Here is a 26,705-nt window from a genome sequence, read left to right as displayed (position 1 = left end):
ACAGCTTGAACATATTTTGAAAACATTCTTGAAGAATTTTAGTGTCACAGGGAGCAGCCTGCTAAAATAAGCTTTTGATTTTCAAAAATACGATGGCCATGGGGAGGTCTACTTGGTCTGAATGTTTAGATAAGTGGCATGTATCAAAGCAATATTAATATGAATGCTGGGATTCAAGGTTTCTCAGAAAAACATTGCCCAGAATACCACGTTGCTTCCATCAGTCCGCATTCTTTCCATAGTGCAGTCTGGTATCTTTTCTTCCCCAGGAAGGTGATGTACATACCCAACTGATGTAAACGAAAACACAAATCATCAGACCAAGCCTCCTCCTTATATTGTTGCATGGTCCACTTCTGATGCTTACATTCCCATTGTAGGCACTTTTTGGCGATGCATTAACATTCCCAGCAATATGTGCCTGAGTAGCTCTTATGTGCAGTTAGACCAATTGTGTTACTCCAATAGTCCATCAATGGGTGAAAATGACCTGTTTGTCTATTCATCAGACATCTTTTCTTGAGCCACTAATAGTAGCCACTAACCATTGCACACTTTTTCCATAATTGACCGCTCACTTGATGCCCAATATATCCTACCCCTTGTCAGGTGCCAGGTGTTATTTACATCACATGCCAGTGGATTACTGGCATTTAATGACGTGTGTTATATATACACACACATAAGCATACATATATAATACATAATCCTGCCGATTAATAATCAAATTCACTTTATGTATATTGTTCAACTTCTTTCTAGCATGTACTCTCTGGCTACAGCAGCCACATATACATTACAATCAAGTATTTGTGACGTACATACCTTCAAAATGTCTTCAACACAATGGGCTTCATTAGTGAAGGTCTGAAACAAAACAAGAAAAAAACATCAGGAAAAAGATGAAAATCAGATTGCAACATCTACATTGAAGGAAAGGCACTTGATATATCTCTATCTATATGAATGACCTGGGATGAAATGTGAATTAGTATGCAGTAGTGTATTTTGGGCTGTTGGTTATGTCATTTGCATTAACAGTTTTTGTGACTTAGATTTCCAGTGGTAAATTCAACTCCAAAAACTGCTGTTTATGCCACATCAAGAATTGGAACCAAAGGCATCAATGTCACACAACAAAGGATAAGTTATTTACAGAATGCACAGAAACACTTTTACATGGGATCAAACAAAACTGCTGTACTTTATGTCCTAAAGGCAAGAGACACTGGAAGAAAAAAGTGTGAAGTGCAAAGCACACAAAGCGCATAAACATTCAAATAGCCCATCAGGCTTTACCATCCTTTATCTGCCATACACCTACACTGAACCTATATTCTCTAGGGATACAGGAATTATAGCACCATGGCTTGTGGAGACATAGGTAATGAGGTTGCCCAACAGATGATGTCCTCTTTCACACACAAGCCACGTGAGATTTAAGAGCCACAACACTGACTCGTGTGTCAGAGAAACCTGTACATTGTCTAAGAACCAACTAAACCATCTACACAGGAAACTGGAGTACCTACGTGCGGAGTACCAACAGGAGTGTAATGTATGTTTGAGTGCCGCCAATAGGTCAAAGAGTTTTCTGTGTAGGGAAGAGGAGCAGGTAAGCTGTAGCATCTATTCTCAGTAGTGGATGCAAATAAGGATCTCTGAGGGTGTTAGCTGTAAAGGTGTGATCCTCTATCATTATGGTATGGGTTTTGAACAAAGTAAAGTGAGAAGATTGCTGCAATGAAAATCCCTACAAACTAGTAAGTTAGTCTAGGCATAGTGGTAGAGTGAAAATTACAGTTCTTTTTTTTAAATATAGATCGTGACATGGAAAATTAAAAATAAAGCTATTAAGAATTCTTAAAATATGATTAACGTAAGTCTTACAATATATATTATTATTATTAGATCATTTTTGACAGCACCATCCCTTGTTATCCGACTAAACACCCCAGTGATCATTTGTACATCTTCCAGAATTGTTAACCTTCAAGGGGCTGATCGCTTGCCAAACTTTTAGTAGTAATGGTTATGTGCACTACAGGGTTGTTTAATAGAGATGAATGGGACATGGCTGCAGTACCAATAATCACTGCTACTAAAAGTACAGAAAGTGAGAAGTGTAACACCTGCCCTGTAAGGGTATGTTCACACGGCAGAAAATGGATTCCGCGTGTAAACATACTGCACAGCTAGCCATAACATAATGCCTATGCAGTGCAGCGGCATTCTGCTCCGGATTAGACCCGAAAGAATGGGCCTAATCGGGAAGGAGTCTCGCACCGTGGACGAGTCAGTCACAGAATCCGCGGGAAGAAGGGGCACGTCGCTTCTTTTTTCCGCTAGCACCGGCTCCCATTGAAGTTAATGGAAGCAGTTTTTGGCAGCGGATTTTGAGGCGGATTCCGCATCAAAATCAACTGCCAAAAACTCTGTGTGAACTAGCCCTAAACAATTTCAGAAGCTGCATGCTCCAGCTCAGGGCTCGTTCACATCTGCGGCCCGGCACTCCGTACTTAGGTTTCCGTTTCCTGCCTAAAACACAGGCAGGATACGGAAACCTGCAGGAGTCTCTCTCACCCATTCATTTGAATGGGTGAGAGAGATGTCCGGCCGTGCGCGGCGGTGAGCGTTTTAGGCTCTCCGCCGCGAAACCGGGTTTTATAATCCGGACACAGAGTCGGACATGCAGTACTCTGTATCCGGATAAAAAAAATCCGGTTTCGCGGCGGAGAGCCTAAAACGCTCACCGCTGCGCACGGCCGGACCCGGTCTATGGTTTCCGTCTTCTGGCATGCAGAAGACGGAAACCATAGAACGGAGACCCCAAACGCAGGTGTGAACCCAGCGTCATCTAAGTAAAACCCAAACTGATCTAAAATTGATGGTCTGTCCTTAAAAGGGGTTTTCCCATGAACATTCCCATGAACATTTTTTGCAAAAATAGTAAAATATTTTGCAGGGCTTTGAAGATTTTTCTCAAATCATCTTAGCAGTCAGCCTTGATCAGATGCCAATGGATACAACCATAAATGCAAGAGCTTTCTAAGGTATGGCATTTGTCAGAGACTTAGCCATAATTTGCTGATTGTGGGAAAATTATCTTGTGGATGTACAACTATACATGTCAAAAAAAAAAAAAAAAAATACAACAGGGTTTCTAAAAAGTACTAGACCATAGAAAGTTGCCGCTTTTATGGTCATATCCATTGGTAAGACCTATGACCACTAAGATGTTTAGAGAAAATCTTTAAAACTCTGCAAAGTTTCACTTACATTTGTAAAAATGTTTAATTTTTTGAAAAAGTCTACAAAAATCTAAATATCTGAAAACTCTCGATGTTGAAGCCCCACGTTTAGGAAAAGCTGTGTTTTTTTTGTTGCAGATTTTGCTGCAGTTTTTGTCAGGAGTGACTTGAAAAGAATTGAGAAAAAAAAGAAAAAAGGAAGAACTTAGTTCTTATCCTTCTTCACTGTCTACCAATAAGCATTTGGACACCCAGTAAAGTTTGGCGGAGGTGGATTGATGGTCTGGGGGTGTTTCTCCTTGTATTGACTGCTACCCTTGGTCCCAGTGCACGGTAAACTCAATGCCGATGAATATTTCACTATTCTAGATAACAGTGTGCTTCCTACATTATGGGGGTTCTATGGGTCAGACCAATGTTACTTCCAGGATGACAACGCCAGCTGTAATGTAGCGAGGTCTACCATGGCTTGGTACAGTGACAATCAGGTTAACTGACTGAACTGGCCTGCCCAGACTTGAACCCTATTGAGCACCTCTGGGACGAGCTGGATCGCCGAACTAAGGGCTGCAGCAACTGTCCAAAATCAGTGAAAGAACTTTTCTTATCCAAGCCGAATGGAATAAAATACCACTAGCCGTCATACAAGGGCTTATGGAAAGCATGCCCCGGAGGCTTGAGGCTGTAATTGCCGCTCGTGCTGCTTGGACCAAAGGTGACCAAATACTTATTGGTAGACAGTGTATTAAATCCAGTCCCGACTTTGGTTCAAACAAAACACAGTAAAAGTAAAACAAAACAAAAAAACAAACTATACGTTAATGCAATGTGGGGCTTTTGTTAAGTTACCTAAATTTTTAACCAAGTTTACCATAGTAATACTTTTTTTTTGTTTACATTTTCTGTCACCAACTATATTAAAAAAATATTATAATGAAGAAGTATATTATTATTATTGTGCCACACCTTGTAATTCTCACTTTGGCCGCTAAGCCTAAAAATAGACTGACTATGCTACATTCCCTTTAATGCTTCCTTTCTAGCAGTGGAAAAAGGAAAAAGTAAATGTATAAAAGTGAATAAGTTATAAAAAAAAAAAAAAAGTATATTCAGTTGGGATGGATCCACTACGTATTTCCCATCCAGATTAACAGGTGGGAAGGTGGGAAGTCTGTAGAATATTAAATTAGACTACTAATCTCACCCAAATGGAGGAAAAAAAAGAGAAAACCACACACAACACACCTACAGTGGAAATTAGCCTCTGATGCAGATCTTAAATCCATGTCAGTTTATGTCCCAGATTCACGACAGAGTGAAATCACAAGAAAATCTGTATGTAAAACATGGATACATTTAAAACATTTACTGTATCCATCTTTTAACAATGCAAATGATGTAGTATACGAGGTACATGTAGCATTACATCTTCTCAAGCAAACACTAGTTTGTCCAGTTTTGGATGTTCCAGAAAATACCTGTCTTTAAACACTTTCCCTTTCAAAACCTGACACTTGTAAAAACGTTTCATACAGTATTTGTCCTTGCCTAGGCTGCTCTCCTTTCCTGCCTTTTCTCTCATATTTTCAGTCCACGTGTTACTTTGGCAGATGTTCGATAGAACGTCATAAGAGATTGTTTGATCTCTCTTCCCCGCAAAGAAATTTTTATTCAGACTCTCCCTATTGGACTATATTGCATTTGTAGGTTTCCATCCACACTCTAAAGACATACTGATAGGGCATTTAGATTGTGTGCTCTACTAGGACAGTGCTGTGAAGTGTTGCAGAATATGATGGGGCTTCATAAGTAAGCAAAGTCTAGGTTGCCATTATTTGTAAAGCATTAAGAAGGTCACTTCTGGTCTTAAGCATTCCTTGACTAGGCATTTCTGTACAAGCTTTGGATGGATCAGGCAGTAGTTTCTCTCACCATTATTCTGCTGTAGCTGCTATGTTTTCCACCTGAGATAAACCCCATGGGCATACAGTGAACATCTGCAGATAATTGCATGTAATTACCTAACGCTTTACTCCACTTTCTCATCTAATTCACTGAAACTGATGTGGAAAGATGAAGGATGCAAAAGCCGACACAGGACTGGAAAAACAACTACTTGATTTTGAGATGCGTCTCTGCAGCCTTCCTTCCAGGACTTTGTGTTCCCAAATCTACAGTAAGGCTTGAGATACCCAACTGGAGCCAATTTATAAAGACTGGCACATTCAACACCACATGTCCTGCACGAGCAAAGTGTACAGCACATTTATGTCAAGGGGCACACTTCCTCATAAATCGAGATAAATTCTCCATCAGGCCATGCACCTACCTGAAATTTGAATTTCAGGTATCATTGACTTCTTTTGAACTGCTCACTACAAACACTCCAGTAAAATGGCAACGGTGGCACAAAAATTCTAAAAAGGGGGGGGGACCCTAATTTTTTTATGCACAAAGCCAACTTGCACAAAAAAACACAACAAAAAAAAAACAACACTTTTCATGCCTTGTACAACAGAAAACGGGCGCACAAGGCATGAATGAACTACCCCACTGAGTTTTTTGTTGCTTTGAGTTGGTGCCATTTGGAGTGGTCAAAACCAGGAGTGGATTCAGTAAGGAGATGTCCATTTCTTTTAAAGGGGCCCAACACATATGTGAATAGCCTTTAAAAAGGCCATTCAGGCACCGCTGAAGTTATATTAAACTACCCCCCCCCCCCCAGTTTTAAAATAAAACCCTTACAGAATATGATCAACTTACCCATCGTGCACGGTGGGCAGGCATTCAGGGTCCGCCGTCTTCTTCAGTCACGCCTCCTCTTCCAGCGATGTCCTCGGGTCCCGTCTAACTCATGAACTGACATTGATAAAAAATGGCGCAGGCACATGCGCAGTAGCAGCATGCTACTGTGCATGCACCCGCGCCATTTTTTAACAATGTCAGTTAGCTAGTTAGACGGGACCCGAGGACATCGCTGGAAGAGGAGGCATGGCTGAAGAAGACGGCGGACCCTGAATGTCTGCCCACCGTGCACGATGGGTAAGTTGATCATATTCTTTTTTAGGGTTTTATTTTAAAAACTGGGGGGGGGGTAGTTTAATATAACTTTAGCGGTGCCTGAATGGCCTTTTTAAAGGCTATTCACGCATGTGTGGGGCTCTATCAGCATAATTTTGCTTATTTTGCTGTTGGAGCCCCTTTAAATCCACCTGACTTTGGCTCAAATAAACCACATGACAGTCTGTCATTGGTTGGATTAGAAGATTTTACCCAATAAATGACCAGTGTGGTTGAAATGGTCTGTATGAACTTCAGATTGATGTATACAGCCATAACGCAACAACTAGGCAGCGACCTCCACCTTGCACACTGAAGTGCGTTTTGCCCCTCTGCTACTTCATCTCCGACTCAAAACAAAAAGATATTCAGATTGATTATAAATACTTTAGGGTTGTATGCAGATCTTGTAGCCAAAAGCTGGTATGGCTCAAAAAACAAAACAAAACCCGGAAGTATGAAGGATAGATGGCTCTTTCCTCTTTAATTCACTCATGCAAAACTCTAAACATGTAAAGACCCTAGCAGTTAAGGACTTGCATAGCAGAATAATGCAGCTTTTTACAGTGCCTGCAGTGAATGAGATTTTGTATAAGCTCTCATATAAATCTTGCAGGATAAGAGTTTAAGAAAGTCTCTGTTTTTGAAAAAAGAATCTTAATTTTAGCTGGGGAACCACTAACTTTTTCACTATTTCATATAGAAAATCAAATGCAACAAAATCTTAACGAAAAATGGCAACTCCCCATTTTTGTTACGCAGGCTCTTAGACAAAGAGAAAATATAGTGGGTGATACGTCACTACCGAAAACGTACAAATAAAAGTATTTACAATACTATACATCACTACATATGGTCCATAACAAGGCATATGGACAGGAGTTAGCGTCATGAGAATCCCTTTGAAGTTAGATATCGACATTAGATATAGCACAACTGTCCATTGTATGAATGAAGGTTTACCCAATAGAGAAGGGAGGAAGCGGGAATCAGGTGTTGCTTCCAATCACGTGACTAGGAACCCAGAAACCCTGGGTTTACTGCCTAAAAGCCCGGGTGTAACTATTCAAATTCTCTATGGGAGCCCTTTAAGCTAACCAAGATACCCTTTGACCTCACTGCAGATATCCACACTTGACCAAGTTTGGACGTTCTTTACTCGCCAAATCCATATTTATAGGAGTGCAACAGGTCGATTTGCACCCGTCTAACATCCATTTTTCACAGATCCTCTGAAAAAGAAGAAATCAAGCATGTTGGAGGGAGTTATGCCTCATTTTGGACACATTGAAAGGCTTCTGTATGGGGGAGGGAGAAATAGCTGTCGTCCAGGTAAGCATTTGACCAGCCTCTATTGAAGAGCTATTACCTATTTTACAGTACACTTAAATTATAAGCAGCGTTATACGATATCCAGATTTTCAGGGTGTAGATAAATCACAATCTGCTCCTTTACTGGGATAGGATATCTTTCCCTATTCATACTGGATCTCACAAATCTGTAAGGGGTGTGGTGCCACCTTTCTAAAAGTAAGCTACAGAGTATACTCATTACCTTAGTGTATAATAATGAATAAACTAATCTTCTACATATCCCCCACCATTGCTACTGGAAAAAAACAAAAATTACAAATTGTATTGGAAAGTCAGATTATTCCATTATCAATTGATCTGATGCAGCTGAAGTTTTTCCAGTGTCTCTCTTTAAAATGTTACGTAGAAACGAGTTTGTTTTGTTCCAAGTTCTTGTTGATTCACCTTCAGGGCAAAGTGCAAAATGATCCTTTTTGGGCTGTTTCCATAATATACAAGGTCGTGTTTACATTTCCATCATGAAAAAAAAAAACCTTCATGGGGGTGTAGTATTTGATTTTTAGGTCTTTTGCATATCAGTAAGCTACCCTGCTAAGTGTTAACAAGAGATAGTCACTGCCAGTTTTGCAAGTGGAAAGGGGATGGATCTGCCAAAAGAAATAGCTTTAGTGCTCTTCACTTTTTATTTCAAAAGACTAGAATGTTCCTTTGGTTTAAACAGAACCCTATCACTATAAAGTGTTATCAGATCTGCCCTTCAAATATATGCTCAGCATTACTCTGTTCTGCAAAGTGCACAAGCTCAAATACTTCATACACTTAGAGTTGTGTTATCGAGTGCTTAGGCAAGTGAACTCAGCTCACCTCTGACAACCTGAAAGCACAAAGGGGTTAATCTCTCGACGCCACTCACACTGTTTTTAACATTCATTTAGCAGATCAGTTTAATATAGATGCAAAATAGATGAAGTAAGCCATATTCCTTCACTTCTGGATGCACTATGTCATTAGACATGTACAGTACAGTTAGTACTGTATGCTGAAGCCACGGAGAGAGATGTAGAGGTGGAGCTGAGCAGCAGCAGATAGTGAAGCCCATAAAAGGGAAGCAATGTCCCTTAAGAGCAGACCTGGGCAATGTGCGGCCTGCGGGCCACATCAAGCCCTCTGCTTCTATCTGGCCCGCATAGCTAGTTGAGGTTTTTTTCAAGGACCTGTGATGATGTTATCACAGCCTATCACCAGGATAGGCTATGATTCGTTAGTGGGCGGAGCCACACGGGACTGTGTGCTTGATGCAAGCTCCTGGCAATGGAGGCTGCTGGATGATAAAGAGAGAAGAGACATCATGTGTGAGCAAGAGGGGGGAACTAGAGGCAGATGCAGTTAAACTGAATGCACACGGAGAGAGGACATTAAACTAGGGGACAGATGGAGGGTGACATTAAACTGGGGCAGCTGGAGTAGGATATTAAACCATGGGGGGTAGTTGGAGGGGGACATATCTGCCTCTAGTCGCCACCAGTTTAATGTCTCCCTCCAGCTGCCCCAGTTTAATGTCCCCGCTAGTTTATACTGGGGCACCAGGAGAGGGACTTAATACTGTGGGACATTTGGAGGGAAACGTTATAATGTGGGGGGTGTATAATGTTAGGGTGACTGTAGGAGGATTTTACTTTGTGGGACACATGGAAAAATGATTGAGAATGGGCGGAGTCAGCGGAGAAGTGGGTCGAGCTAAATTTGCCGCTGTGCACATGGCCCTCTAGAACCGTTACAATTTCTCATGTGGCCCCATGGGAAAATTAATTGCCCACCCCTGCTTAAGAGGGTTGTCTAGCACTTTTATTTTTTTTATTTTTTATTTTTTTTTATTAAAGGTTGGGAGAGGTGGTCTCTGTTGCTACGGTGTCTCCCAATGCAGTCCTGGACTGCAGCTCTCATGCTTTCTTCCAGAAAAAGTCCCCATCAGAAGTCACCGCTAAGGTCAATCAGCAGTCTAAGGAGAGGGACATGGGATGTCACAGCTGACAAGGACTTCCAACATAAAACAAAAAAAAAACAAAAACGGAGCAGCAAGACCGGACCACCATGGCAGACCTACAAGGTACTGTTATTAGTTTATATATCAATTTTGTGCTGACACTCCCTTTACATAGCATATCAAGCACCAAAACTAATAACATTTACAGTGTTGGCCAAAAGTATTGGCACCCCTGCAATTCTGTCAGATAATATTGCAAGCACAAACTCTGGTATTAATATCTTCATTTATTTTGCTTGCAATGAAAAAACACAAAAGAGAACGAAAAAAAAAAAAGTCAAATCATTGATCATTTTACACAAAACTCCAAAAATGGGCCAGACAAAAGTATTGGCACCCTCAGCCTAATACTTGGTAGCACAACCTTTAGACAAAATAACTGCGAACAACCGCTTCCGGTAACCATCAATGAGTTTCTTTACAATGCTCTGCTGGAATTTTAGACCATTCTTCTTTGCCAAACTGCTCCAGGTCCCTGAGATGTGAAGGGTGCCTTCTCCAAACTGCCATTTTGAGATCTCTCCAATGGGATTCAGGTCTGGACTCATTGCTGGCCACTTTAGAAGTCTCCAGTGCTTTCTCTCAAACCATTTTCTAGTGCTTTTTGAAGTGCGTTTTGGGTCATTGTCCTGCTGGAAGACCCATGACCTCTGAGGGAGACCCAGCTTTCTCACACTGGGCCCTACATTATGCTGCAAAATTTGTTGGTAGTCTTCAGACTTCATAATGCCATGCACACGGCCAAGCAGTCCAGTGCCAGAGGCAGCAAAGCAACCCCAAAACATCAGGGAACCTCCGCCATGTTTGACTGTAGGGACTGCGTTCTTTTCTTTGAAGGCTTCTTTTTTTTTCCTGTAAACTCTATGTTGATGCCTTTTCCCAAAAAACTCTACTTTTGTCTCATCTGACCAGAGAACATGGTACACACAAGGACACAGGACAGAGGTTGAGTCAACTTTAATCCATTTAAATGGCTGCAAGTGTGATTTAGTTATTGCCACCACCTGTTAGGTGCCTCAGGTAAGTAACAGGTGCTGTTAATTACACAAATTAGATAAGCATCACATGATTTTTCAAACAGTGCCAATACTTTTGTCCATCCCCTTTTTTACGTTTGGTGTGGAATTATATCCAATTTGGCTTTTTGACAATTCTTTTTGTGGTTTTCCATTGAAGACAAATTAAATGAAGATATTAATACCAAAGAATTTGTGATTGCAATCATTTTCTGGAAGAAAATGAGTATTATCTGACAGAATTGCAGGGGTGCCAATGCTTTTGGCCAACACTGTATACAAGACTGATTTACTACCCTACGGATTGGAAAACCCTCTTTACAGTACTATTAGATGGGGCTGCCGCTTTGGCTGAATATTGGGAACATTTGTAACCTTTGTATGCTCTTTACAGAAAACTTCCCTGCGTGAATGTGCTGGTGAACACACAATAAAACTTTGACAATCCAAGAGTTTCTCTGAATCGCTATATTCTGAAAGCAGCAACTTTTTCACCACTGATTGACTGGCTGGTGTGTATCTGCATGCATACGTGTAACCCACTCACTTATAGGAAAGGTAAGGAAGGCAGGAAGCTAAATCTTACAAAGTGGTGTGAAACTTAAATTTCATTTTTGGTGACATTCTTTTTAACCACCATTTTAGGTAGAACATTGCTTTTTTAAAAAAAAAATTCAGAATTTTGCGTGTCATCTATGCACATAAGAAATATTGTAGTTTTAGTCCAGTTTTTGATTAGTGCATGTTATCAGAATCGCCTTATCAGTGGAGTAGGCGTTATACACTCACGGATGGCAGCGCTATTCACATCATAAACTGACTAGAGCGCTGGGGTATAATTAAAATAATAATAATTGTAAAAAAGTTGTGTATTTTGTTTACACAGTATGCACGCCCACAAATTCATTTTTTATTTTAAAGGATATTAATTTTTTTCCTCCAAACAGATCCAAAATGTAAGACTTTTGAAGTGCCCTAGCTCACCTGCATAATAACCAGCCAGTCCCCCTCAAAATAACCTGGGCACTATGAAATGCTCTATTTACAGGAAATATGTTACACTGTTGACTGGATGATACCATTCCTCCATCCCAAAAAGGTGCGTCTAAGTAGTAAAATCCTGGTAGCACTGCCTGGACAGTGCAAGGCTAGGGACACAATGTGTAAAATAATTACAGGAGAGGAACATAACCTGCAACGATTTACAGCTGCAGCATAGCGGATGGGGATTAAAAAAATCTTATTCACATGCCAAGTAAATAAACTGCAATGTAGGGCTATGTTAACACCTGCATCGGTGTTTCTGATGGACCCAAAAAATAGGAGTGTGTGAACCTAGCGTCATGAGTTAAAACACAAAAAAAAAAAAAAACACAATAGCCCAATGATTGAAGAGCCATAAGGAGGAAGGTGAAGAAAAAAAAAAAAAACAACATTTGGGGTAGTTTGTATAAATTTCAAATGTGAAATTTCTACAACACTCAGCAGTGTTTGGATCAGGGCAGATGCAGCAAAGCTGCTTTACTTCTCCAAAAATCTAGGTGACTGACTTGATGTAAAAGTAAGTATACAACAAACTATGGTAACTGTTTAATATAAAATAATGAATAAACTATTTTGAAGATGTTGAAGATGTCTAGAGTTGAGATGGTAGATATTTTTTCATTCTCCACCCAAAGCTGGCCTGCATAGCCCTGGTTTTCATTGTGTGTGGCCTTCACTGTATTGTGTGTAGGGTGCAATACCCAGTTTTCAATTTATTCATAAATTTCTACGGAGGAATGTCAAAGAAACGGCAAAATACAAACTTCTAAAGAAAAGATGCTGCAAAATTACTAAAACACATGTTGGGAGAGATGGTGGGTCCTCTATTAATAAAAGCAAATTCACAGATGCACAGTCATAAATAAAAACTTGAATTGTATTTTTCTGCATGGCTGAACAGACTCCATAAGCCAAGTATCTAGAGAACTAAGGCTGGGTTCACATATGTGTCTGGTATCTGTCCGCTTGCAAACAGTTTTAAGAGAAAAGTGGTTTGGTACAAAAAAAAAAAAGATTCCAAACTGTATGGGCAGGTTCACATCTGCGCCCGGTCTCCAATTTGCAGGTTTGTGTTTCCTGCCCGAGAAACTGGACAGGAGACTGAAACCTGCAGTCAGTTTTCAAACCCATTCATTTGAATGGGTTTGGATAGTGTCCAGCCGTGAGCGCGGGTGAGCGTTTTGTGCTCTCTGTGGCTCAACTGTTTTTTTTTAACCAGACACAAAGTCGGACATGCAGGACTTTGTGTCCAGTTAAAAAAAACTGGTTTCGCCACAGAGAGCATAAAACGCTCACAGCCAGACACTGTCTGCCAGGTTTCTGTCTTCTGTCGGCACCATTTTTGTTGTAGTTCTAAGGGGAACTGATCATGCTCAGTTCCCCTTAGAACTATTCGAGTGTACTGCACATGCGTAGTATGGTTGCGAACTTCCATTGACAAAAATGGCGCCGAAGCGTGCGAAGTAGCGCTCCAGAGGGAGCGATACCGTGCACGTGTGTGTGTGTGTGTGTGTGTGGGGGGGTCGCTTTTAAAATACCATTAGCGGTATAACCTTTAAAAAGGCTTTTCAGGCATATGTGGGGCTCACACGGCATAATTTTGCTGATCGAGCCCCTTTAAATATTGTTATTGATGAGCCATCTCAGAAAGGTAGAATTTCCAGTGGCTGGCACTTTCCCAGTCCCTCTATGTCTATATAGGATTCAGTTGATATTACAAAAAAAGCGCAGTGCGCATAAATTCCTACACACAGTATATTTTTTTCATGAAGCGTCAACCTGAAGAGGAAACAAAAGCTATTGCTTAGCAGAATCCAATAAAAAGAATAAGTGTCAGGAATATATTAGCTGCCCAAGGAGCTAAAATGTTCCTACCTAAATCCTATAACTGGCAAGACCCTCAGACTATTGAAGGAAAAGTGATCCCTTAGGTTTTTTCCTTTTACTAACAAGTAATGGTTTCATTGTTCAGAATAGTTCTACATTACAGTGATCGGCGTACATGTCCTCTTCCACATAGCTAATGCAGCAGTCTCACAGGTTTACTAAGAAGTCACTGGGGTAACACTTTCCCATGGAAACAAATGTATGCTATGCTTCTTAAATGTGTGGTAAATGGAGGTGTGGTGCAGAAACACGCGATTCACAGGCTGATGCGAGCGCTTCTCTTACTCTTCCACACAACAGGTATACAAGCCTTGCAGGAGTGACTCAGACTTTTTGGCAAAACCATTTGGGATGTTCAAAAGAGAGTACAATATAAAACTGAACCACACGCAGTAAAATAATGGAAAAGCTCTTTCTGTGGATTTTATGAGTTTTTCCAAATACTAAAGCGCCATTTCTATTTAACATGCTAACTGCTTAACCCTTGTTAACATGTCTTATATGTCACAAATGACCATACTGCTCACACTAGTAGTTTTTTTTTTTGTTTTTTTTTTAACCAAAAACAGCTTTTATTGAGGCATCACAGAAAAATTATAGAACAGAATCAGTGTAAACATGAAAACAGTTTACAATAGAAATATAAGCCTCCAGCCATCTCTCAGATTGGTTACACTATAAGTGTAAAAATGTAGCACCGCCTAAGTTGAAAATGTCACACATCCAAACATTGAACGCACATGAAAGCATCAGGGCAGCAAATACGTCATAGCAATTATGTGTTATGTAGAAACCTCTCATTTAATATTACGCAAGCTGCTGACCGCTTCTCTTTAAAGACACAATTCAGAACACACAAACCCTATGGGCAAGTCAGAAATCACTGGTCAGTAGTACGATGATATATGATGCAGTGATTTTCTACTGAAAACACAAGATGTGCCATGAAGAAGTCGGGGACTCTACACCAGGTGCCTGCTGGTACAGCTTAGCAGCCATTGTGAAGCACATGTTGATAATTGCTCTCAGTGCTTTGCTACTCTGGAGATTACTATAAGAGGGACTTGTACTCTCTGTGGACTTTTTATTTATTTATTTTTTACAAAACGCAGATATGTCATACAAGATATAAATATCCATAAATGCAGACACACTGCCCCGACTCCATTCGTGCACAGGTAACAAATCTAACCACTCATGTACATAGAAGGGTACTGAAGTCAGACAACAGTCACAGTCCCCATAGACCGTACATACTCTGGTACACGCTTGCTTGTGACTTTTGTTTATGCTCAGCCACCAAATGTAATAAAACACAAAGAGTTTGTAGCCAGTAATCCCTGTGCATGGGAGGAGTGACAAGCAAAACATCAAAATCACGCTATTTGCTTCTAAACCAGCCTTTATTACCATATGTTTCACCCACAGGAGCAAGGCAAAGGCAACAGAAGTCTATTTACAGGACCTTCGAGCCAGGAAGAGAGATCCTTGTGTTGAAACGCAAGCAGTGTGTGTGTGTGACATCTGAGCAGTCAGAAAGAAGACCTTACCTCTGTGAACATGTCTCACATCCCTCCTACATGGCCAAAAGCTTTGTGCGTCTCCACAGCAGCCCACTTGTCAGTCCTAATAAGTGTCAACAGGTTAGCCTTTCTCCTGGCGGCTCCACGGTAGCTTTCACAGGAAAGAACTTTTAATCTCTTCCCTCGCACAGGCAGGGCCATGAGAAGGCTCGCTGAGCTCCCAGGCATAACTCCCTTGGCTGCGCTCCTAAAAATGCTCTCTCAAGTAAATGGTTGCTTAGCAATATTTGCCTTCCCCTCTGTATATTTGAAATTGGCAACATCTGTCCCTCTGGCAGCTCGCTGACTAGTATGAAGACGACATGGTGAGCGTGCACAACGCACACCTAAACACACCCATTTTTCTGAAATGCCCCCAAGGTCAGCTCGGAAGCTTCTTTGAATTTTATTAAGTGAGTGAGCGTTTAGCCGGGGAGGGGCAGGAGGTGATGAAAGCTGCAGTGCCCATGGGACCTCCTTAGTAACTGCACAGTGCAGGAAGAAAACACCTGCTTGCTTCCAGCCAGCAGCCAAACAATTCAGCTAGATAATGAGGGGAAAAAAACACACACACACACACACCTCTAAGCAGAAAGTATAACATATAACCCTACTAGTATATACATACGTATTTGATACTACTGAAGCGGCAGAGGAGGCTAAAACACTCTGCCAGCTTGTGCCATTTGTATATCCAACTCAGGTCTATTTCTCACCACCCGGACAGTGTTACATGACTATGAAATATCTAAGGGGAAACGTTACATATTTTTAAATCAGAATTAAACTCATGTAACACATTATGATAATCTTGTAGTGCTGTGAAGTGACAACTTTTTGCAGGAGGTGACATGTTAAGGTGATTTTGGCCACAACCAGACTGAACTTTTACTATGTTTCATTGCGGTATAATGAAGGGGTATGGCGGTGATTTGTAACTCCTTGATGCAGCGAATGACAAACTAGTTTCAAGAGACCCTACAGATGTAAATAGAGCCTAAAACTAATCAAAAGACATTCGATACAGTATAAGATTAGGTGGATCTATATGTATAGCTATTTTCTTCAAAACATGCAACAGTCTCTCCCGCTTCACACAGCTATCTGGCCTTAAACTTAACACATCCAAGTCTGAAATATTACATTGCAATGTCCCTCAAGGCACCGCAAAACAAGGGATAAATTCCTACCATATCTAGGCATTAACCTATGCAACTCTTTAGATGCGCACTATTATGCTGTCACTGCTGCAGTTAGAAGATACTTCGATTCCAGCCGATTAACCCCTGGATCAATAGCGATCATGGCATCTGGGGCAAGAAGGCAAATATTCAACATTAACTCCAGCCCACTGAATCACTACAGCACGTCCATCAGCAAGGGTAGTTGGCAGGTCACTCTTATGATTCCTCTCTGAAAATTCATTTGGACCTATTTGGTGCCCCATAGACTGCATAGCTTTTATCCTATGGTCTCACCTCTATGTTTTAGAAGTTGCAATACCTAAAGCACTACTCTCCATATCTGGTGGACCTGCCTGCATGCCCACTGTTTCTGGTCAGCTGTTCATAGCACAGTGGTCATTTGGACAAACATTTCCATTATCTCCCCCAATGTTCATTTTAAGCCTTAAAGAGGAGAGAGTACTGTTCGGATCAGCCGATCTGAACAGCACGCTCGCATAGAAATGAATGGACGTAGACGGCACGCGAGGGGTTAAGCGGCCGGCCGCCGTCAAAGCGGAAGTACCAGGTGCATCCATTCATTTCTATGGAGCATGCTGTTCGGATCGGCTGATCCGAACAGTACTCGCTCATCTCTAAAGAGGACCTTTCATGTCCTCAGGCACATGCGGTTTTATATACCGCTAGAAAGCGCACTGTTGGCTTTCCCATTATGTGCCCCGGAGCTGGATAAAATCAGTGCTGTTAGTTTCGGCACCAATCTCTGCCCCCGAGTACTGTCAGGAGGAGCGTTCCTCACAGCCCAGCTAGACTGTCAAGAACGCCCTTCTGACAGTGGACAGAGATCATTGCCGTTATAATTTCAAGGATATCTCCAGTCCCAGCGCACATATCGGTAAAGCTGACAGTGCAGTGAATTCAGTGTACTGTCTGCTTTCTAGCAGTATATAAAAACATGTGTGCCTGAGGTCATGAAAGGTCCTCTTTAAGCCAGCCAGTTTTAAATCTGCCCCACATAAGCTGCTCCAGTACATCCTTATGGCAGCACGTTTCCATATTGCCTACAACTGGAGGAAGCCATTCCTCTCACTGATTCATGTGATACGGTGTGGATACCATAATGCATCTTTAAAAAAAATAAAATAAAAACTGCGGATGCCCGCTCACTCTGATAAAATTTGTGATCCTGGGATCAATCGGTCCGATATACCAGGGCTTCCATATTACCTCCAACTTAAATCTGCTCTTTCCTATTAAGTGGGATTTCTATTTTTTTTTTTTTTTTTTTTTTATAGCCCTTAAAGGGATTCTACCATTAAAAAACTTTTTTTTCTAGGTAACACGTCGGAATAGCCTTTAGAAAGGCTATTCATCTCCTACCTTTGGAAGTGCTCTCTGCTGCGTCGTTTGTTCGAAATACCAGTTTGTACTGGTATGCTAATTAGTTCTCTCGCAGCGATGGGGGCGTCCCCCAGTGCAGGAGATGCGATGGGGGCGTCCCCATTGCTGCTCGAAAACAGACTCCAGCGCCGCCTCTATCTTCTTCTGCATCCTCCCCTTCCTTCTTCGGCTTGACGTCGGACGCCTGCGCAGTACGCTCTGTTCGGCGAACTTCGCCAAACGTATTGCGCATGCCCGCGGCCATAGTGCCGACACCGCAAGTTCGCCGAACAGAGCGTACTGCGCAGGCATCTGACGTCAAGCCGAAGCAGGAAGGGGAGGATGCAGAAGAAGATAGAGGCGGCGCTGGAGTCGGTCTTCGAGCAGCAATGGGGACAACCCCATCGCATTTCCTGCACTGGGGCCCGCCCCCATCGCTACGAGAGAACTAATTAGCATACCGGTACAAACCGGTATTTCGAACGAATGGCGCGGCGGAGAGCACTTCCAAAGGTAGGAGACGAATAGCCTTTCTAGAGGCTATTCCGATGTGTTACCTAGAAAAAAAAGTTTTTTTTAATGGTAGAATCCCTTTAAGCAGGGTCGCTTTATCACTAGTCTCTTGGTTCTTTCTATTGCAGTGTTCTCATGTTCGCTATTGTTTCCCAATGTCATTTTTACTTATTGTCTTGTTTTATTTTATGTCTCACTGTTATCCTTGTTACAGTGTTCTGTATTCCTCTTATCGCATCCTTGTATTGAATATTCATGGACTATTACCATAAATACCTTTGAAACTAAAACCTCTTTCAGAGAAAACAGACTGGACAGATTTCATTTCGCTTGACCAGTCCAAACTACCAAACTACTGGGTGTCAGACCTCCAAGGATCACATATTTATTACCTATTCTAAGGTAATAAATATTCTTTTCATTAAACAATTGCAACCACCCAGGATTACCTTTTGCTTGCTGCTTGTGCATTTATGACCATAAACTAATGTCTTATCAGTTTATTACCACTGCAGGAGGACAACCCATCCTGTTGCAGCTGTATAGATAGGGCACTATATGTCAGCTGTTGTGGTAGTACAGTATGTTTACTGAAGGTGCTGGCTACACTCCGCCACTTGGAGACAAAGTAGAAAACCAAACAGGCACGCCAGTGTAGAATTAAGAAAATAGTCCCACTCTGCAAATATAGCATGGTCAATAGTCAAGCAGGAAGCCACTTTCTTAAATATAAGGCTCCTTCAGATCGGACACAACATTTTAAGTTTTAGGAAGTACTTTCCTGTTGCGCCAATAAAACTATATAAGATATATATATTCTAGAGACACATGCTCTTTCACTGTGTATAAAGTTGTATTAAAGGGATCCTATCATTGGATACCCTTTTTTCTGACTAACACGTAGGAATGGCCTTAAGAAAGGCTATTCTTCTCCTACCTTTATTATTATTATTATTTATTTATTTATATAGCACCATTAATTCCATTGTGCTTTACATTTGGGGGTTACATACAATACACAGAATATACAGGTAGATGTAATACTAACAATGACCGACTGGCACAGTGGGGTAGAGGGCCCTGCCCGCGAGGGCTTACAATCTATGAGGGAAGGGGGTAGAGACAGAAGGAGAGGGGGAGACTGTACAGATGGCAGTGATGTCTTCTCCGTGCCACCATCCGGTAGAAATCTGGGTTTTCTTCGGTATGCAAATGAGTTCTCGCAGCACTGGGGGCGTCCCCAATGCTACGAGATAACTCTCCAGCGCGACCTCTCTCCTGGAACAGCCTCTCCCTGCGACTTCTTTCGTCCTGGGTTTCAATCTTCCAGGCATGCGCAGTCGGCTCTGTCATCAGGAATAGTAGACTGTGCATGCCCCACGGCCACAAGAAAATGGCCACTCACACCAGCTTACTGTGTAAGCGGCCATTTTCTTGTGGCGTGGGCATGCGCAGTCGGCTCTGCCCGAGGCCTGATGGCAGAGCCGACTGCGCATGCCTAGATTATTGAAACCCAGGACGGAAGACGACATCGTGGGGAGGGCGTTTGTAATTTTGGTATCTGCCATCTTAGCATCTGACCATATTAGCTCACCCTACTATGTAGACCTTGGAAATCTCATAAAACATTTTTAATAAGAACTGGTTCTTACCACCATACAAGACATCCACAGTTCTCTGACAGAGGGCCCCAACATTACAAGATTAATATGCATAAGCTAAATTTATATTAAACATAAAAACATGTGGAAATGCGCTAGCCACCAGGTGCGGCCTTCACAGCAACAAGCAGAATTTCATACAAGGACACTGTGGCCACACACCCAGGAACATGGCTAAGCGCCCTGAAAATATTATCTTCAGCCTTGAAGTTATCTCAAGGCTGCACATTCAGCAAAAACGTTTAAGCATTTCAACCATGGCTGTTAGGGGAGACAGGATGGAAGACCGACAATTGAGTCAAGTGATACAAGATGGCATATTAACACCAATAACACCCATCAATGCAATAGATGTCAGTTGACAATGGATGTCATGGCTTATCTACCCCCTTCTCCCTACACAGAGCATGCCTAGAAAATTCCCAAGCAGATCTCAATTCCAAAGTATAATAGCAGTTGGAGTTCGGATTTGTTCGATCTGAACGAAACGGCCAGGCTAACTTCACAAGACTAATCTCCTGAGATTAGCCCAACACATTTTTTCTAAAGGTCTTAGGCCTGGTTCACATCTGCGTTCAGTGTTCCAAGCGGGCTTCCCGACCGGAATACCGAACGCAGATGTGAACTAGGCCGCACAGAAAACTAAATGATTCTGAAGTCTTCCTTCTTGCTTCTCTTCCTTAGCTGCTATGGATTCCTATTAGATTTTCTCTTCTTGGCTTATGTGTGTCTACTTCCGTAATTTATTACTATGTATTATCCTGTATCTGTATTACTATGCTGTAACATACTGAAATTTCCCCACCGTGGTGCTATTAAAGGATTATCTTATCTCTTAGGCCATTCCATTCCCCTCCCTGCATGAAAAATGTGGAGAGAAAAGTCCTGCAAGCAGCACTTTTCTCTCCACGTTTTTATGCAGAGACCACACGGACTCCATTATAGTCTATGGGGTCCACAGTTTTCCTTTGGTAACCGCTTTCTTATGTTGACTAAATTTCCAAGTGGACTCTTCGGACAGAAACCTATGTGCAGATGTGAACAGGGCCTTACAAGCAAATTAACTGCACTATGGATTTTTCTAGTTTAGAAAAGGTTTCTAAAGGTTTTTTAATGTACTGCAAATCCATAGACGTTTAGAGCAAGATAACATCACTGTAAGTGGCAAAACAATAAACCAGTCTGACAAATGCATACATTACCTGGCTCCAACATTTTAGAAGTGGTTGATGTTCGATAAGATAAATATACACAAAGAAAAAAAAAAAAAAGAATCCACAACAAAAACACAGAAAGAACAACAGAACATACCAATTCTGAGTCTGCATGAGATAAACCAAGTATTGCAGGATGTTCTAGTATTTGGATTTGGGCTTCAAGCATACAGTGTGCCCAGCACCTTCCCTACGCTTTCTGCTGCCTCCTCCCCTGACAGAATAATTTATTGGTTTAGCAATGACCTGACACTGACCTGCTAGGAAGCCATGGGAACAGCACACTTAGCAGCCGGAGATGTCAGTAGGAACTCGGCACATCTTGTGTCTGCACCCTTCTACAGTGAGCAGAATGACCTGGGTAAGTGACCTAGAATATACTTTAGATTTGGCATGTTTATCAGGACACAGGAGAGGCCACAAATAGAGTCTTAAAGTGTTGACATTTTATATTCTGGCAGAATTTGTCTCTAATACATTTTTCATTATACTTTAAAGGGATCCCATCATTCAGATGACATTTTTTCTAAGTACCACGTCGGAATAGCCTTAAGAAAGGCTATTCTTTTCCTACCTTTTGTTGTGTTCTCCGTGCCGCCGTTTGCCTAAAATCCCGGTTTCTCTCGGTATGTAAATTAAGTTCTCTCGCAGCACTGGGGGCAGGCCCCAGCACTCAGACAGCACTGGGGGCGGCCCAGAACTCTCTCCAGCACCGCTTCCATCTTCGTCAGGAACAGCCTCTTCATTCTCTTCTTCCGGCGGTGTCTTCTTATTTCTAGGCCTTGGGCAGAGCAGACTGCGCATGCCCACAGGCCCGGAGAAAATGGCTGCTTACAATATTATGCAAGCGACCATTTTCTCGTGGCCTATGGGCATGCGCAGTCTGCTCTGCCCAAGGCCAGAGGCCTTAGAAGTTACAAGCCACTGCCGGAAGAAGAGGCTGAAGATGACTCTGCTGAAGAAGAGGAGACGGCGCTGCAGAGAGTTCTCTCGCAGCATTGGGGATGCCCCCAGTGCTGTCTGAGCGCTGGGGCCCGCCCCCAGTGCTGCGAGAGAGCTAATTTACATACCAACAAGAACCGGGATTGTAGGCAAACGGCGGCACGGAGAAGACAACGAAAGGTAGGAGGAGAAGAATAGCCTTTAAGGCTATTCCGACGTGATACTTAGAAAAAATGTCGTCTGGATGATAGGATCCCTTTAACAAATTTTGGCTCCTTACTGTGAATCCCTGCACTTATCTAGCAGAAACCAGGAGTGGATTGAGAAGAAGGAAGATGTAGAACTACTTCCTTTATATTTCCCATTCTTTTTTCAGCTATACTTGCATTTGGTTAAAAAAAGAACAAAACACAAAAAACCAAAACTGCATTTCTGCAACGTGGGGCCTTAGTCCAAAACAGCATTGCATGCTGAATATCTAGATAATTTTCCACCGTCATCACTTCAGCATGCAGTGAACCATCATTATTTCCACAGCCAAGCCCTTAAACAAAAAACCTGTTTGTCAGATCGTGACACAAATATTATCCAAGCATACTCCAATTTCTTAGGTGCATGTCGAACAAAGACGCATCCAAGAAAACTTACCCCAAGTGCATAATACACCTAATAGCAAGAAAAATAATGGCACTGAAGCTACAGTCACGAGTGATATGGGATGGGAGCAGTGACCACAATATAATGCCCATTATTTGGAGTACTTCTAAATGGGGAAGGGGGGGGGGGTGATAAGACTAGAGTTTCCTACATCAGTCTTAAAGGGGTTTTCGGGGGGGGGGGGGGGGGGTTAAAGTGTTAGTGCAACTAATGGGTTAATAAATGCACCTGTCAAGGTTATAATCATGTAATGTATGAAAAACATTGTTATCCTTTGAAGCTGAATGCTAGATATAGTTGCTTATGCTTGAAACTGGTATCATTTTATATGATAAGATGGTGCCTGCATCCAGGGTGGGTGCAAGAAAACAAATGCTTGGCTTATTGCCAGAAGACAGCTCCCCAAGGTTACCACGCAGGATCGGGAGTAGCTGACTATATATGGAACTGCTTAAACTTTTTCTGTTTGATTGAGATGTACCATACCAATCAGGAATGAATATGAAAAACTTACGTTATCATCTCTCTTCCTTTCTCTGCTACTATTTGACCCCACCTTGTTTTAATAAAAGTGTGTCAGTATTTGCTTCTTGGTTGAGAAAGGAACTAATACTAACATAATGAGTGGTGTGACTTCTTTACCACCTAGCACTCAGCCTAATTAATTAGGACGACGACAGTTACCCAGGATTATTGGTCAATTAGTCATAAACACGGCTTTGACCTTATCACACCCATATACCTTTAGCAGTGTTTTGAGTTATTTCTGGCATCTCTGAGAGTTCCTGGTATCTCCTGGATTTGTTTACATGCTCAGCTTCCGGTTATGTACACTTTCACACTAACTCCTTTCACCTTACTCCCCCTTCCCTGTCTCTGTAACTATCCTACCCTTTCCGATCTACTCAGCCCAATCCCCGACTCATATTATACACTTACCCTTCACTCACGACAGCTCCTACTGCACTGCTTCTGTACTCCTCCTCAGCAGCGATGATCCACCTCTACTGCGCATGTGTGGAAGCTCAGTAGAGGTGAATTACTGCTGGCAGCGCACACAGTGGAGAAGAACGCACACAGACAGCATCATTACAGGAGGAGGACGAGCAGTCTCACCAGAAGCAGCCTGGATGGTAAGTATAATGGAGTGGATTGGGGGAAGGGGGTGGGGGGGGGGAGAGTAGTAGTGACTAACTGTTTCTGGAAATGGGAAAACTGATAGTCAGTGGAGAATCAGAAAATGTACCTGGGACTGCCCCAGGGACCACCTAAGGGATATGGCTAACTATCCATTTTTTGATAAATGATGTTATTTAGAAAACAGGAGGGGGAGGGTGTTTAGAGTAGTGTAGGGATTTCTATTTATCCCTAACAACCCCTTTTAATAAAGTCCCCAGATGGTGTGAGAACTTAGATAGATTTCTTGTGAAATTTATGCTAGCTTTCTGGCATGAGTTGACAAATGTGTCAAATGTAGATCTGGGGTGGAGATAGAAGGACCTTTCACCATCTCTAGGATCACCATTCAGGAGGAACCAATGCTGTTAGTACAGAGCCTAAATACTATATCAGGCACCAAAACGATTAGGTGGGTAGTGTCAGACAGGAGCCTAAAACTAACAGCACTTATTGCTGGAGAATGGTGGATGCTAGAGAGAGACAAAACATGGAATTAGTGGTGCAGTGCCCATTAAAATGATGGAAATAGCTGGAGTTAGTGGAGATGGTTAAAGGTCCTCTTTAAACCTGGTTTGCCTGTTCATATGTGCCAATTCACTGGTGGACAACCAACTTCAAACTACAGAAAAACAATGGGATTAAAATTTCTTTGTTAAAGTCAAGGTAAAAAAGTAATCTATCATTGGTCGACAATGTTAGTGACAGGTGATATGGGAGAACAATTTTTGTCTGCTCACTGTCGTAATAATTATTAGTCAATATGAACACATAATAAAAGGATTTCTAATGACAGTTCACCATAAACAAAAGATACATTACATGCACAGACACAAACACTTTCTAATAAGTTGGTCAGCCAAACCCATTACAAAGTAAATATGTCAGCTATACAGAGATACCAGAATGCTAGCTGTTTGACAACTCCTTCAACGCATGGAAACAGGCCCTTAAATAGTGGACCCATTCCCTCCTGGGCAACGCCAACACACAAATTCTCTTAGGAGCAGCACAGTTATGCCTATCAAGAGTCATTGCGCAATCTGGTTTCCAGAACCATCCAAATCAACAACTACACAATGAAAAGAGATATGTATAGATCAACACAATACACAGTACATATCACACCTTGTGACATGTGCCAACACAACCTTTATAACCACAGAGCCATGGCCACTTGTGCCCACCTATGCAACTGTTCACATGGACAGAACTGTCAATTGTTCTAAAAAGGTATTTGTCTGTATCCATCAAGCTGTAATAAAGATAGCCACAGAATTTCAGCATTAAACCAAATGACCACATACACTGCTAGAATGGGGCAGCCAATTGCTGGAGCTCAGTTGTAATAGTTATTGGCACTACTGGTTGTATTACACCAACAAATTGCTAATGGAGAACTGCTGGGACTCCCTTGGTCAAGCACATGAGGTGCCATTTAGCTGCCCCCTGAAATATACAAGAGAAGACTATTCCAACTGCAAAAGGTGTAGTCAAGTCTTTTTTGGGGGGGGTTATGCTGAATCTTTGTGAACAGAAGATTTTCAAAAATTAAAGAAATTCAGTGTTTGAGATATTAGATCTGTACGAATTATGCCTCATGCGAGTAATGAAACATAGGTCTTTATCTGAGCAAGAAATAAGATGACAGCTACCAAATGTATTCCCAACTCACCTGTTCACCACCATGCAGGCTATATGCTCCGTTCACTTTCTGGTTTTCTCAGTAAATTGGTGGGCAGGGTTTCACTTGCTATCTCAAAGACAAAACCAGCTCTGCTAGCTCTCTTCATAGCAGTGCATGTTTGCAGTCAGTAATGAGGGATGGTTGTAAATAAATTAGCACAGCATCACTGGAAGATGCACAATATGAAGCTGATGTAGCAGAGCTGGATTTGTTAGGTGAGGAGAATCCCAAACTTACATGCTACAGGACCATGAGTCAGCTTGCAATATACTGACTTTTAGGTCTGTGTTTAATGGATTCCATGTGTCAGCCCTTATCAGCAAAATTAAATTAGCCGACTGATAACTGGAAGAGCCATAGATAAAGAGCTCAGAAATACAAGCTGCATGGAGCACTCCACTCCCCTTTCCCTCCTGAGAGCAGGGAGCTTTGTCACTTGTCCTGGGCGGAGAGATAAGATCATCCCCAGGTCCATGGTTATGGAAACACAGTGTTAACAATGAAGTGAAGAATCTCAGATAGCGGCCAAAGCAGTTTTGCTTGAGCAATGTATTTAGGAAAAATCTTAAATCCACATAAGCTAGCAGTATAGATAGGATCCTTGAGATGGGACAACCCCTTTAAGTGGTAGGATACTGCACTTTATAAGACTATAGCTCTGAAGATAGGAAAAAAGGAAAGCTTGAAGCCGATGTGATTTGGCTTGTGCAATAATCTACTAGTTAACATCTGAGAAAGTCTATAAAAAGCAGTTGGGCCCACATAGTTAAAGTCCACGTGAGTCAGTGCACAGCTATCCACTGAGGATTATTCTATTCCGCTGCAGGAGCGCAGCACCTAGTCTATCCAAGAGACAAGCCTCAGCTTCAGATTGTTGCCAAGCATAGGCGCTGCCAACAATGAAATCACAGCTGCAAGTGACATATAGGCCTGGAAATTTAATTACCGAAGAGCTATGTGGAAGAGGAAATCATTTTAGCTTCATGTCATTGTAGTCATTGGAGGTGAGGGGACCGACATGGTAGAAGGAATCAGGGCATGGGGAAAAAAAAATGGTTACGAACACAGAATGTCAAACATTTCAAATTCAGATGAGCACTATATATATATATA

The 26,705-nt window shown here is 41.9% G+C and overlaps 1 protein-coding gene across 2 annotated transcripts in view; it reads right to left on the bottom strand.

Annotated features, from left to right (window-relative positions):
* AFF1 (ALF transcription elongation factor 1) overlaps positions 1 to 26,705 on the bottom strand; it is a 98,272-nt gene that overhangs the window by 38,561 nt on the left and 33,006 nt on the right. For both annotated transcript variants that reach the window (XM_075284620.1, XM_075284628.1), the window contains exon 4: positions 826 to 867. In XM_075284620.1, coding sequence (XP_075140721.1) covers positions 826 to 867 — 42 coding nt within the window. The remainder of the gene's footprint in view (positions 1 to 825; positions 868 to 26,705) is intronic.

Source organism: Leptodactylus fuscus, chromosome 1 (assembly GCF_031893055.1).
Source record: "Leptodactylus fuscus isolate aLepFus1 chromosome 1, aLepFus1.hap2, whole genome shotgun sequence".
Lineage (NCBI taxonomy): Eukaryota > Metazoa > Chordata > Amphibia > Anura > Leptodactylidae > Leptodactylus > Leptodactylus fuscus.
This window is presented reverse-complemented; position numbering and strand designations above follow the sequence as displayed.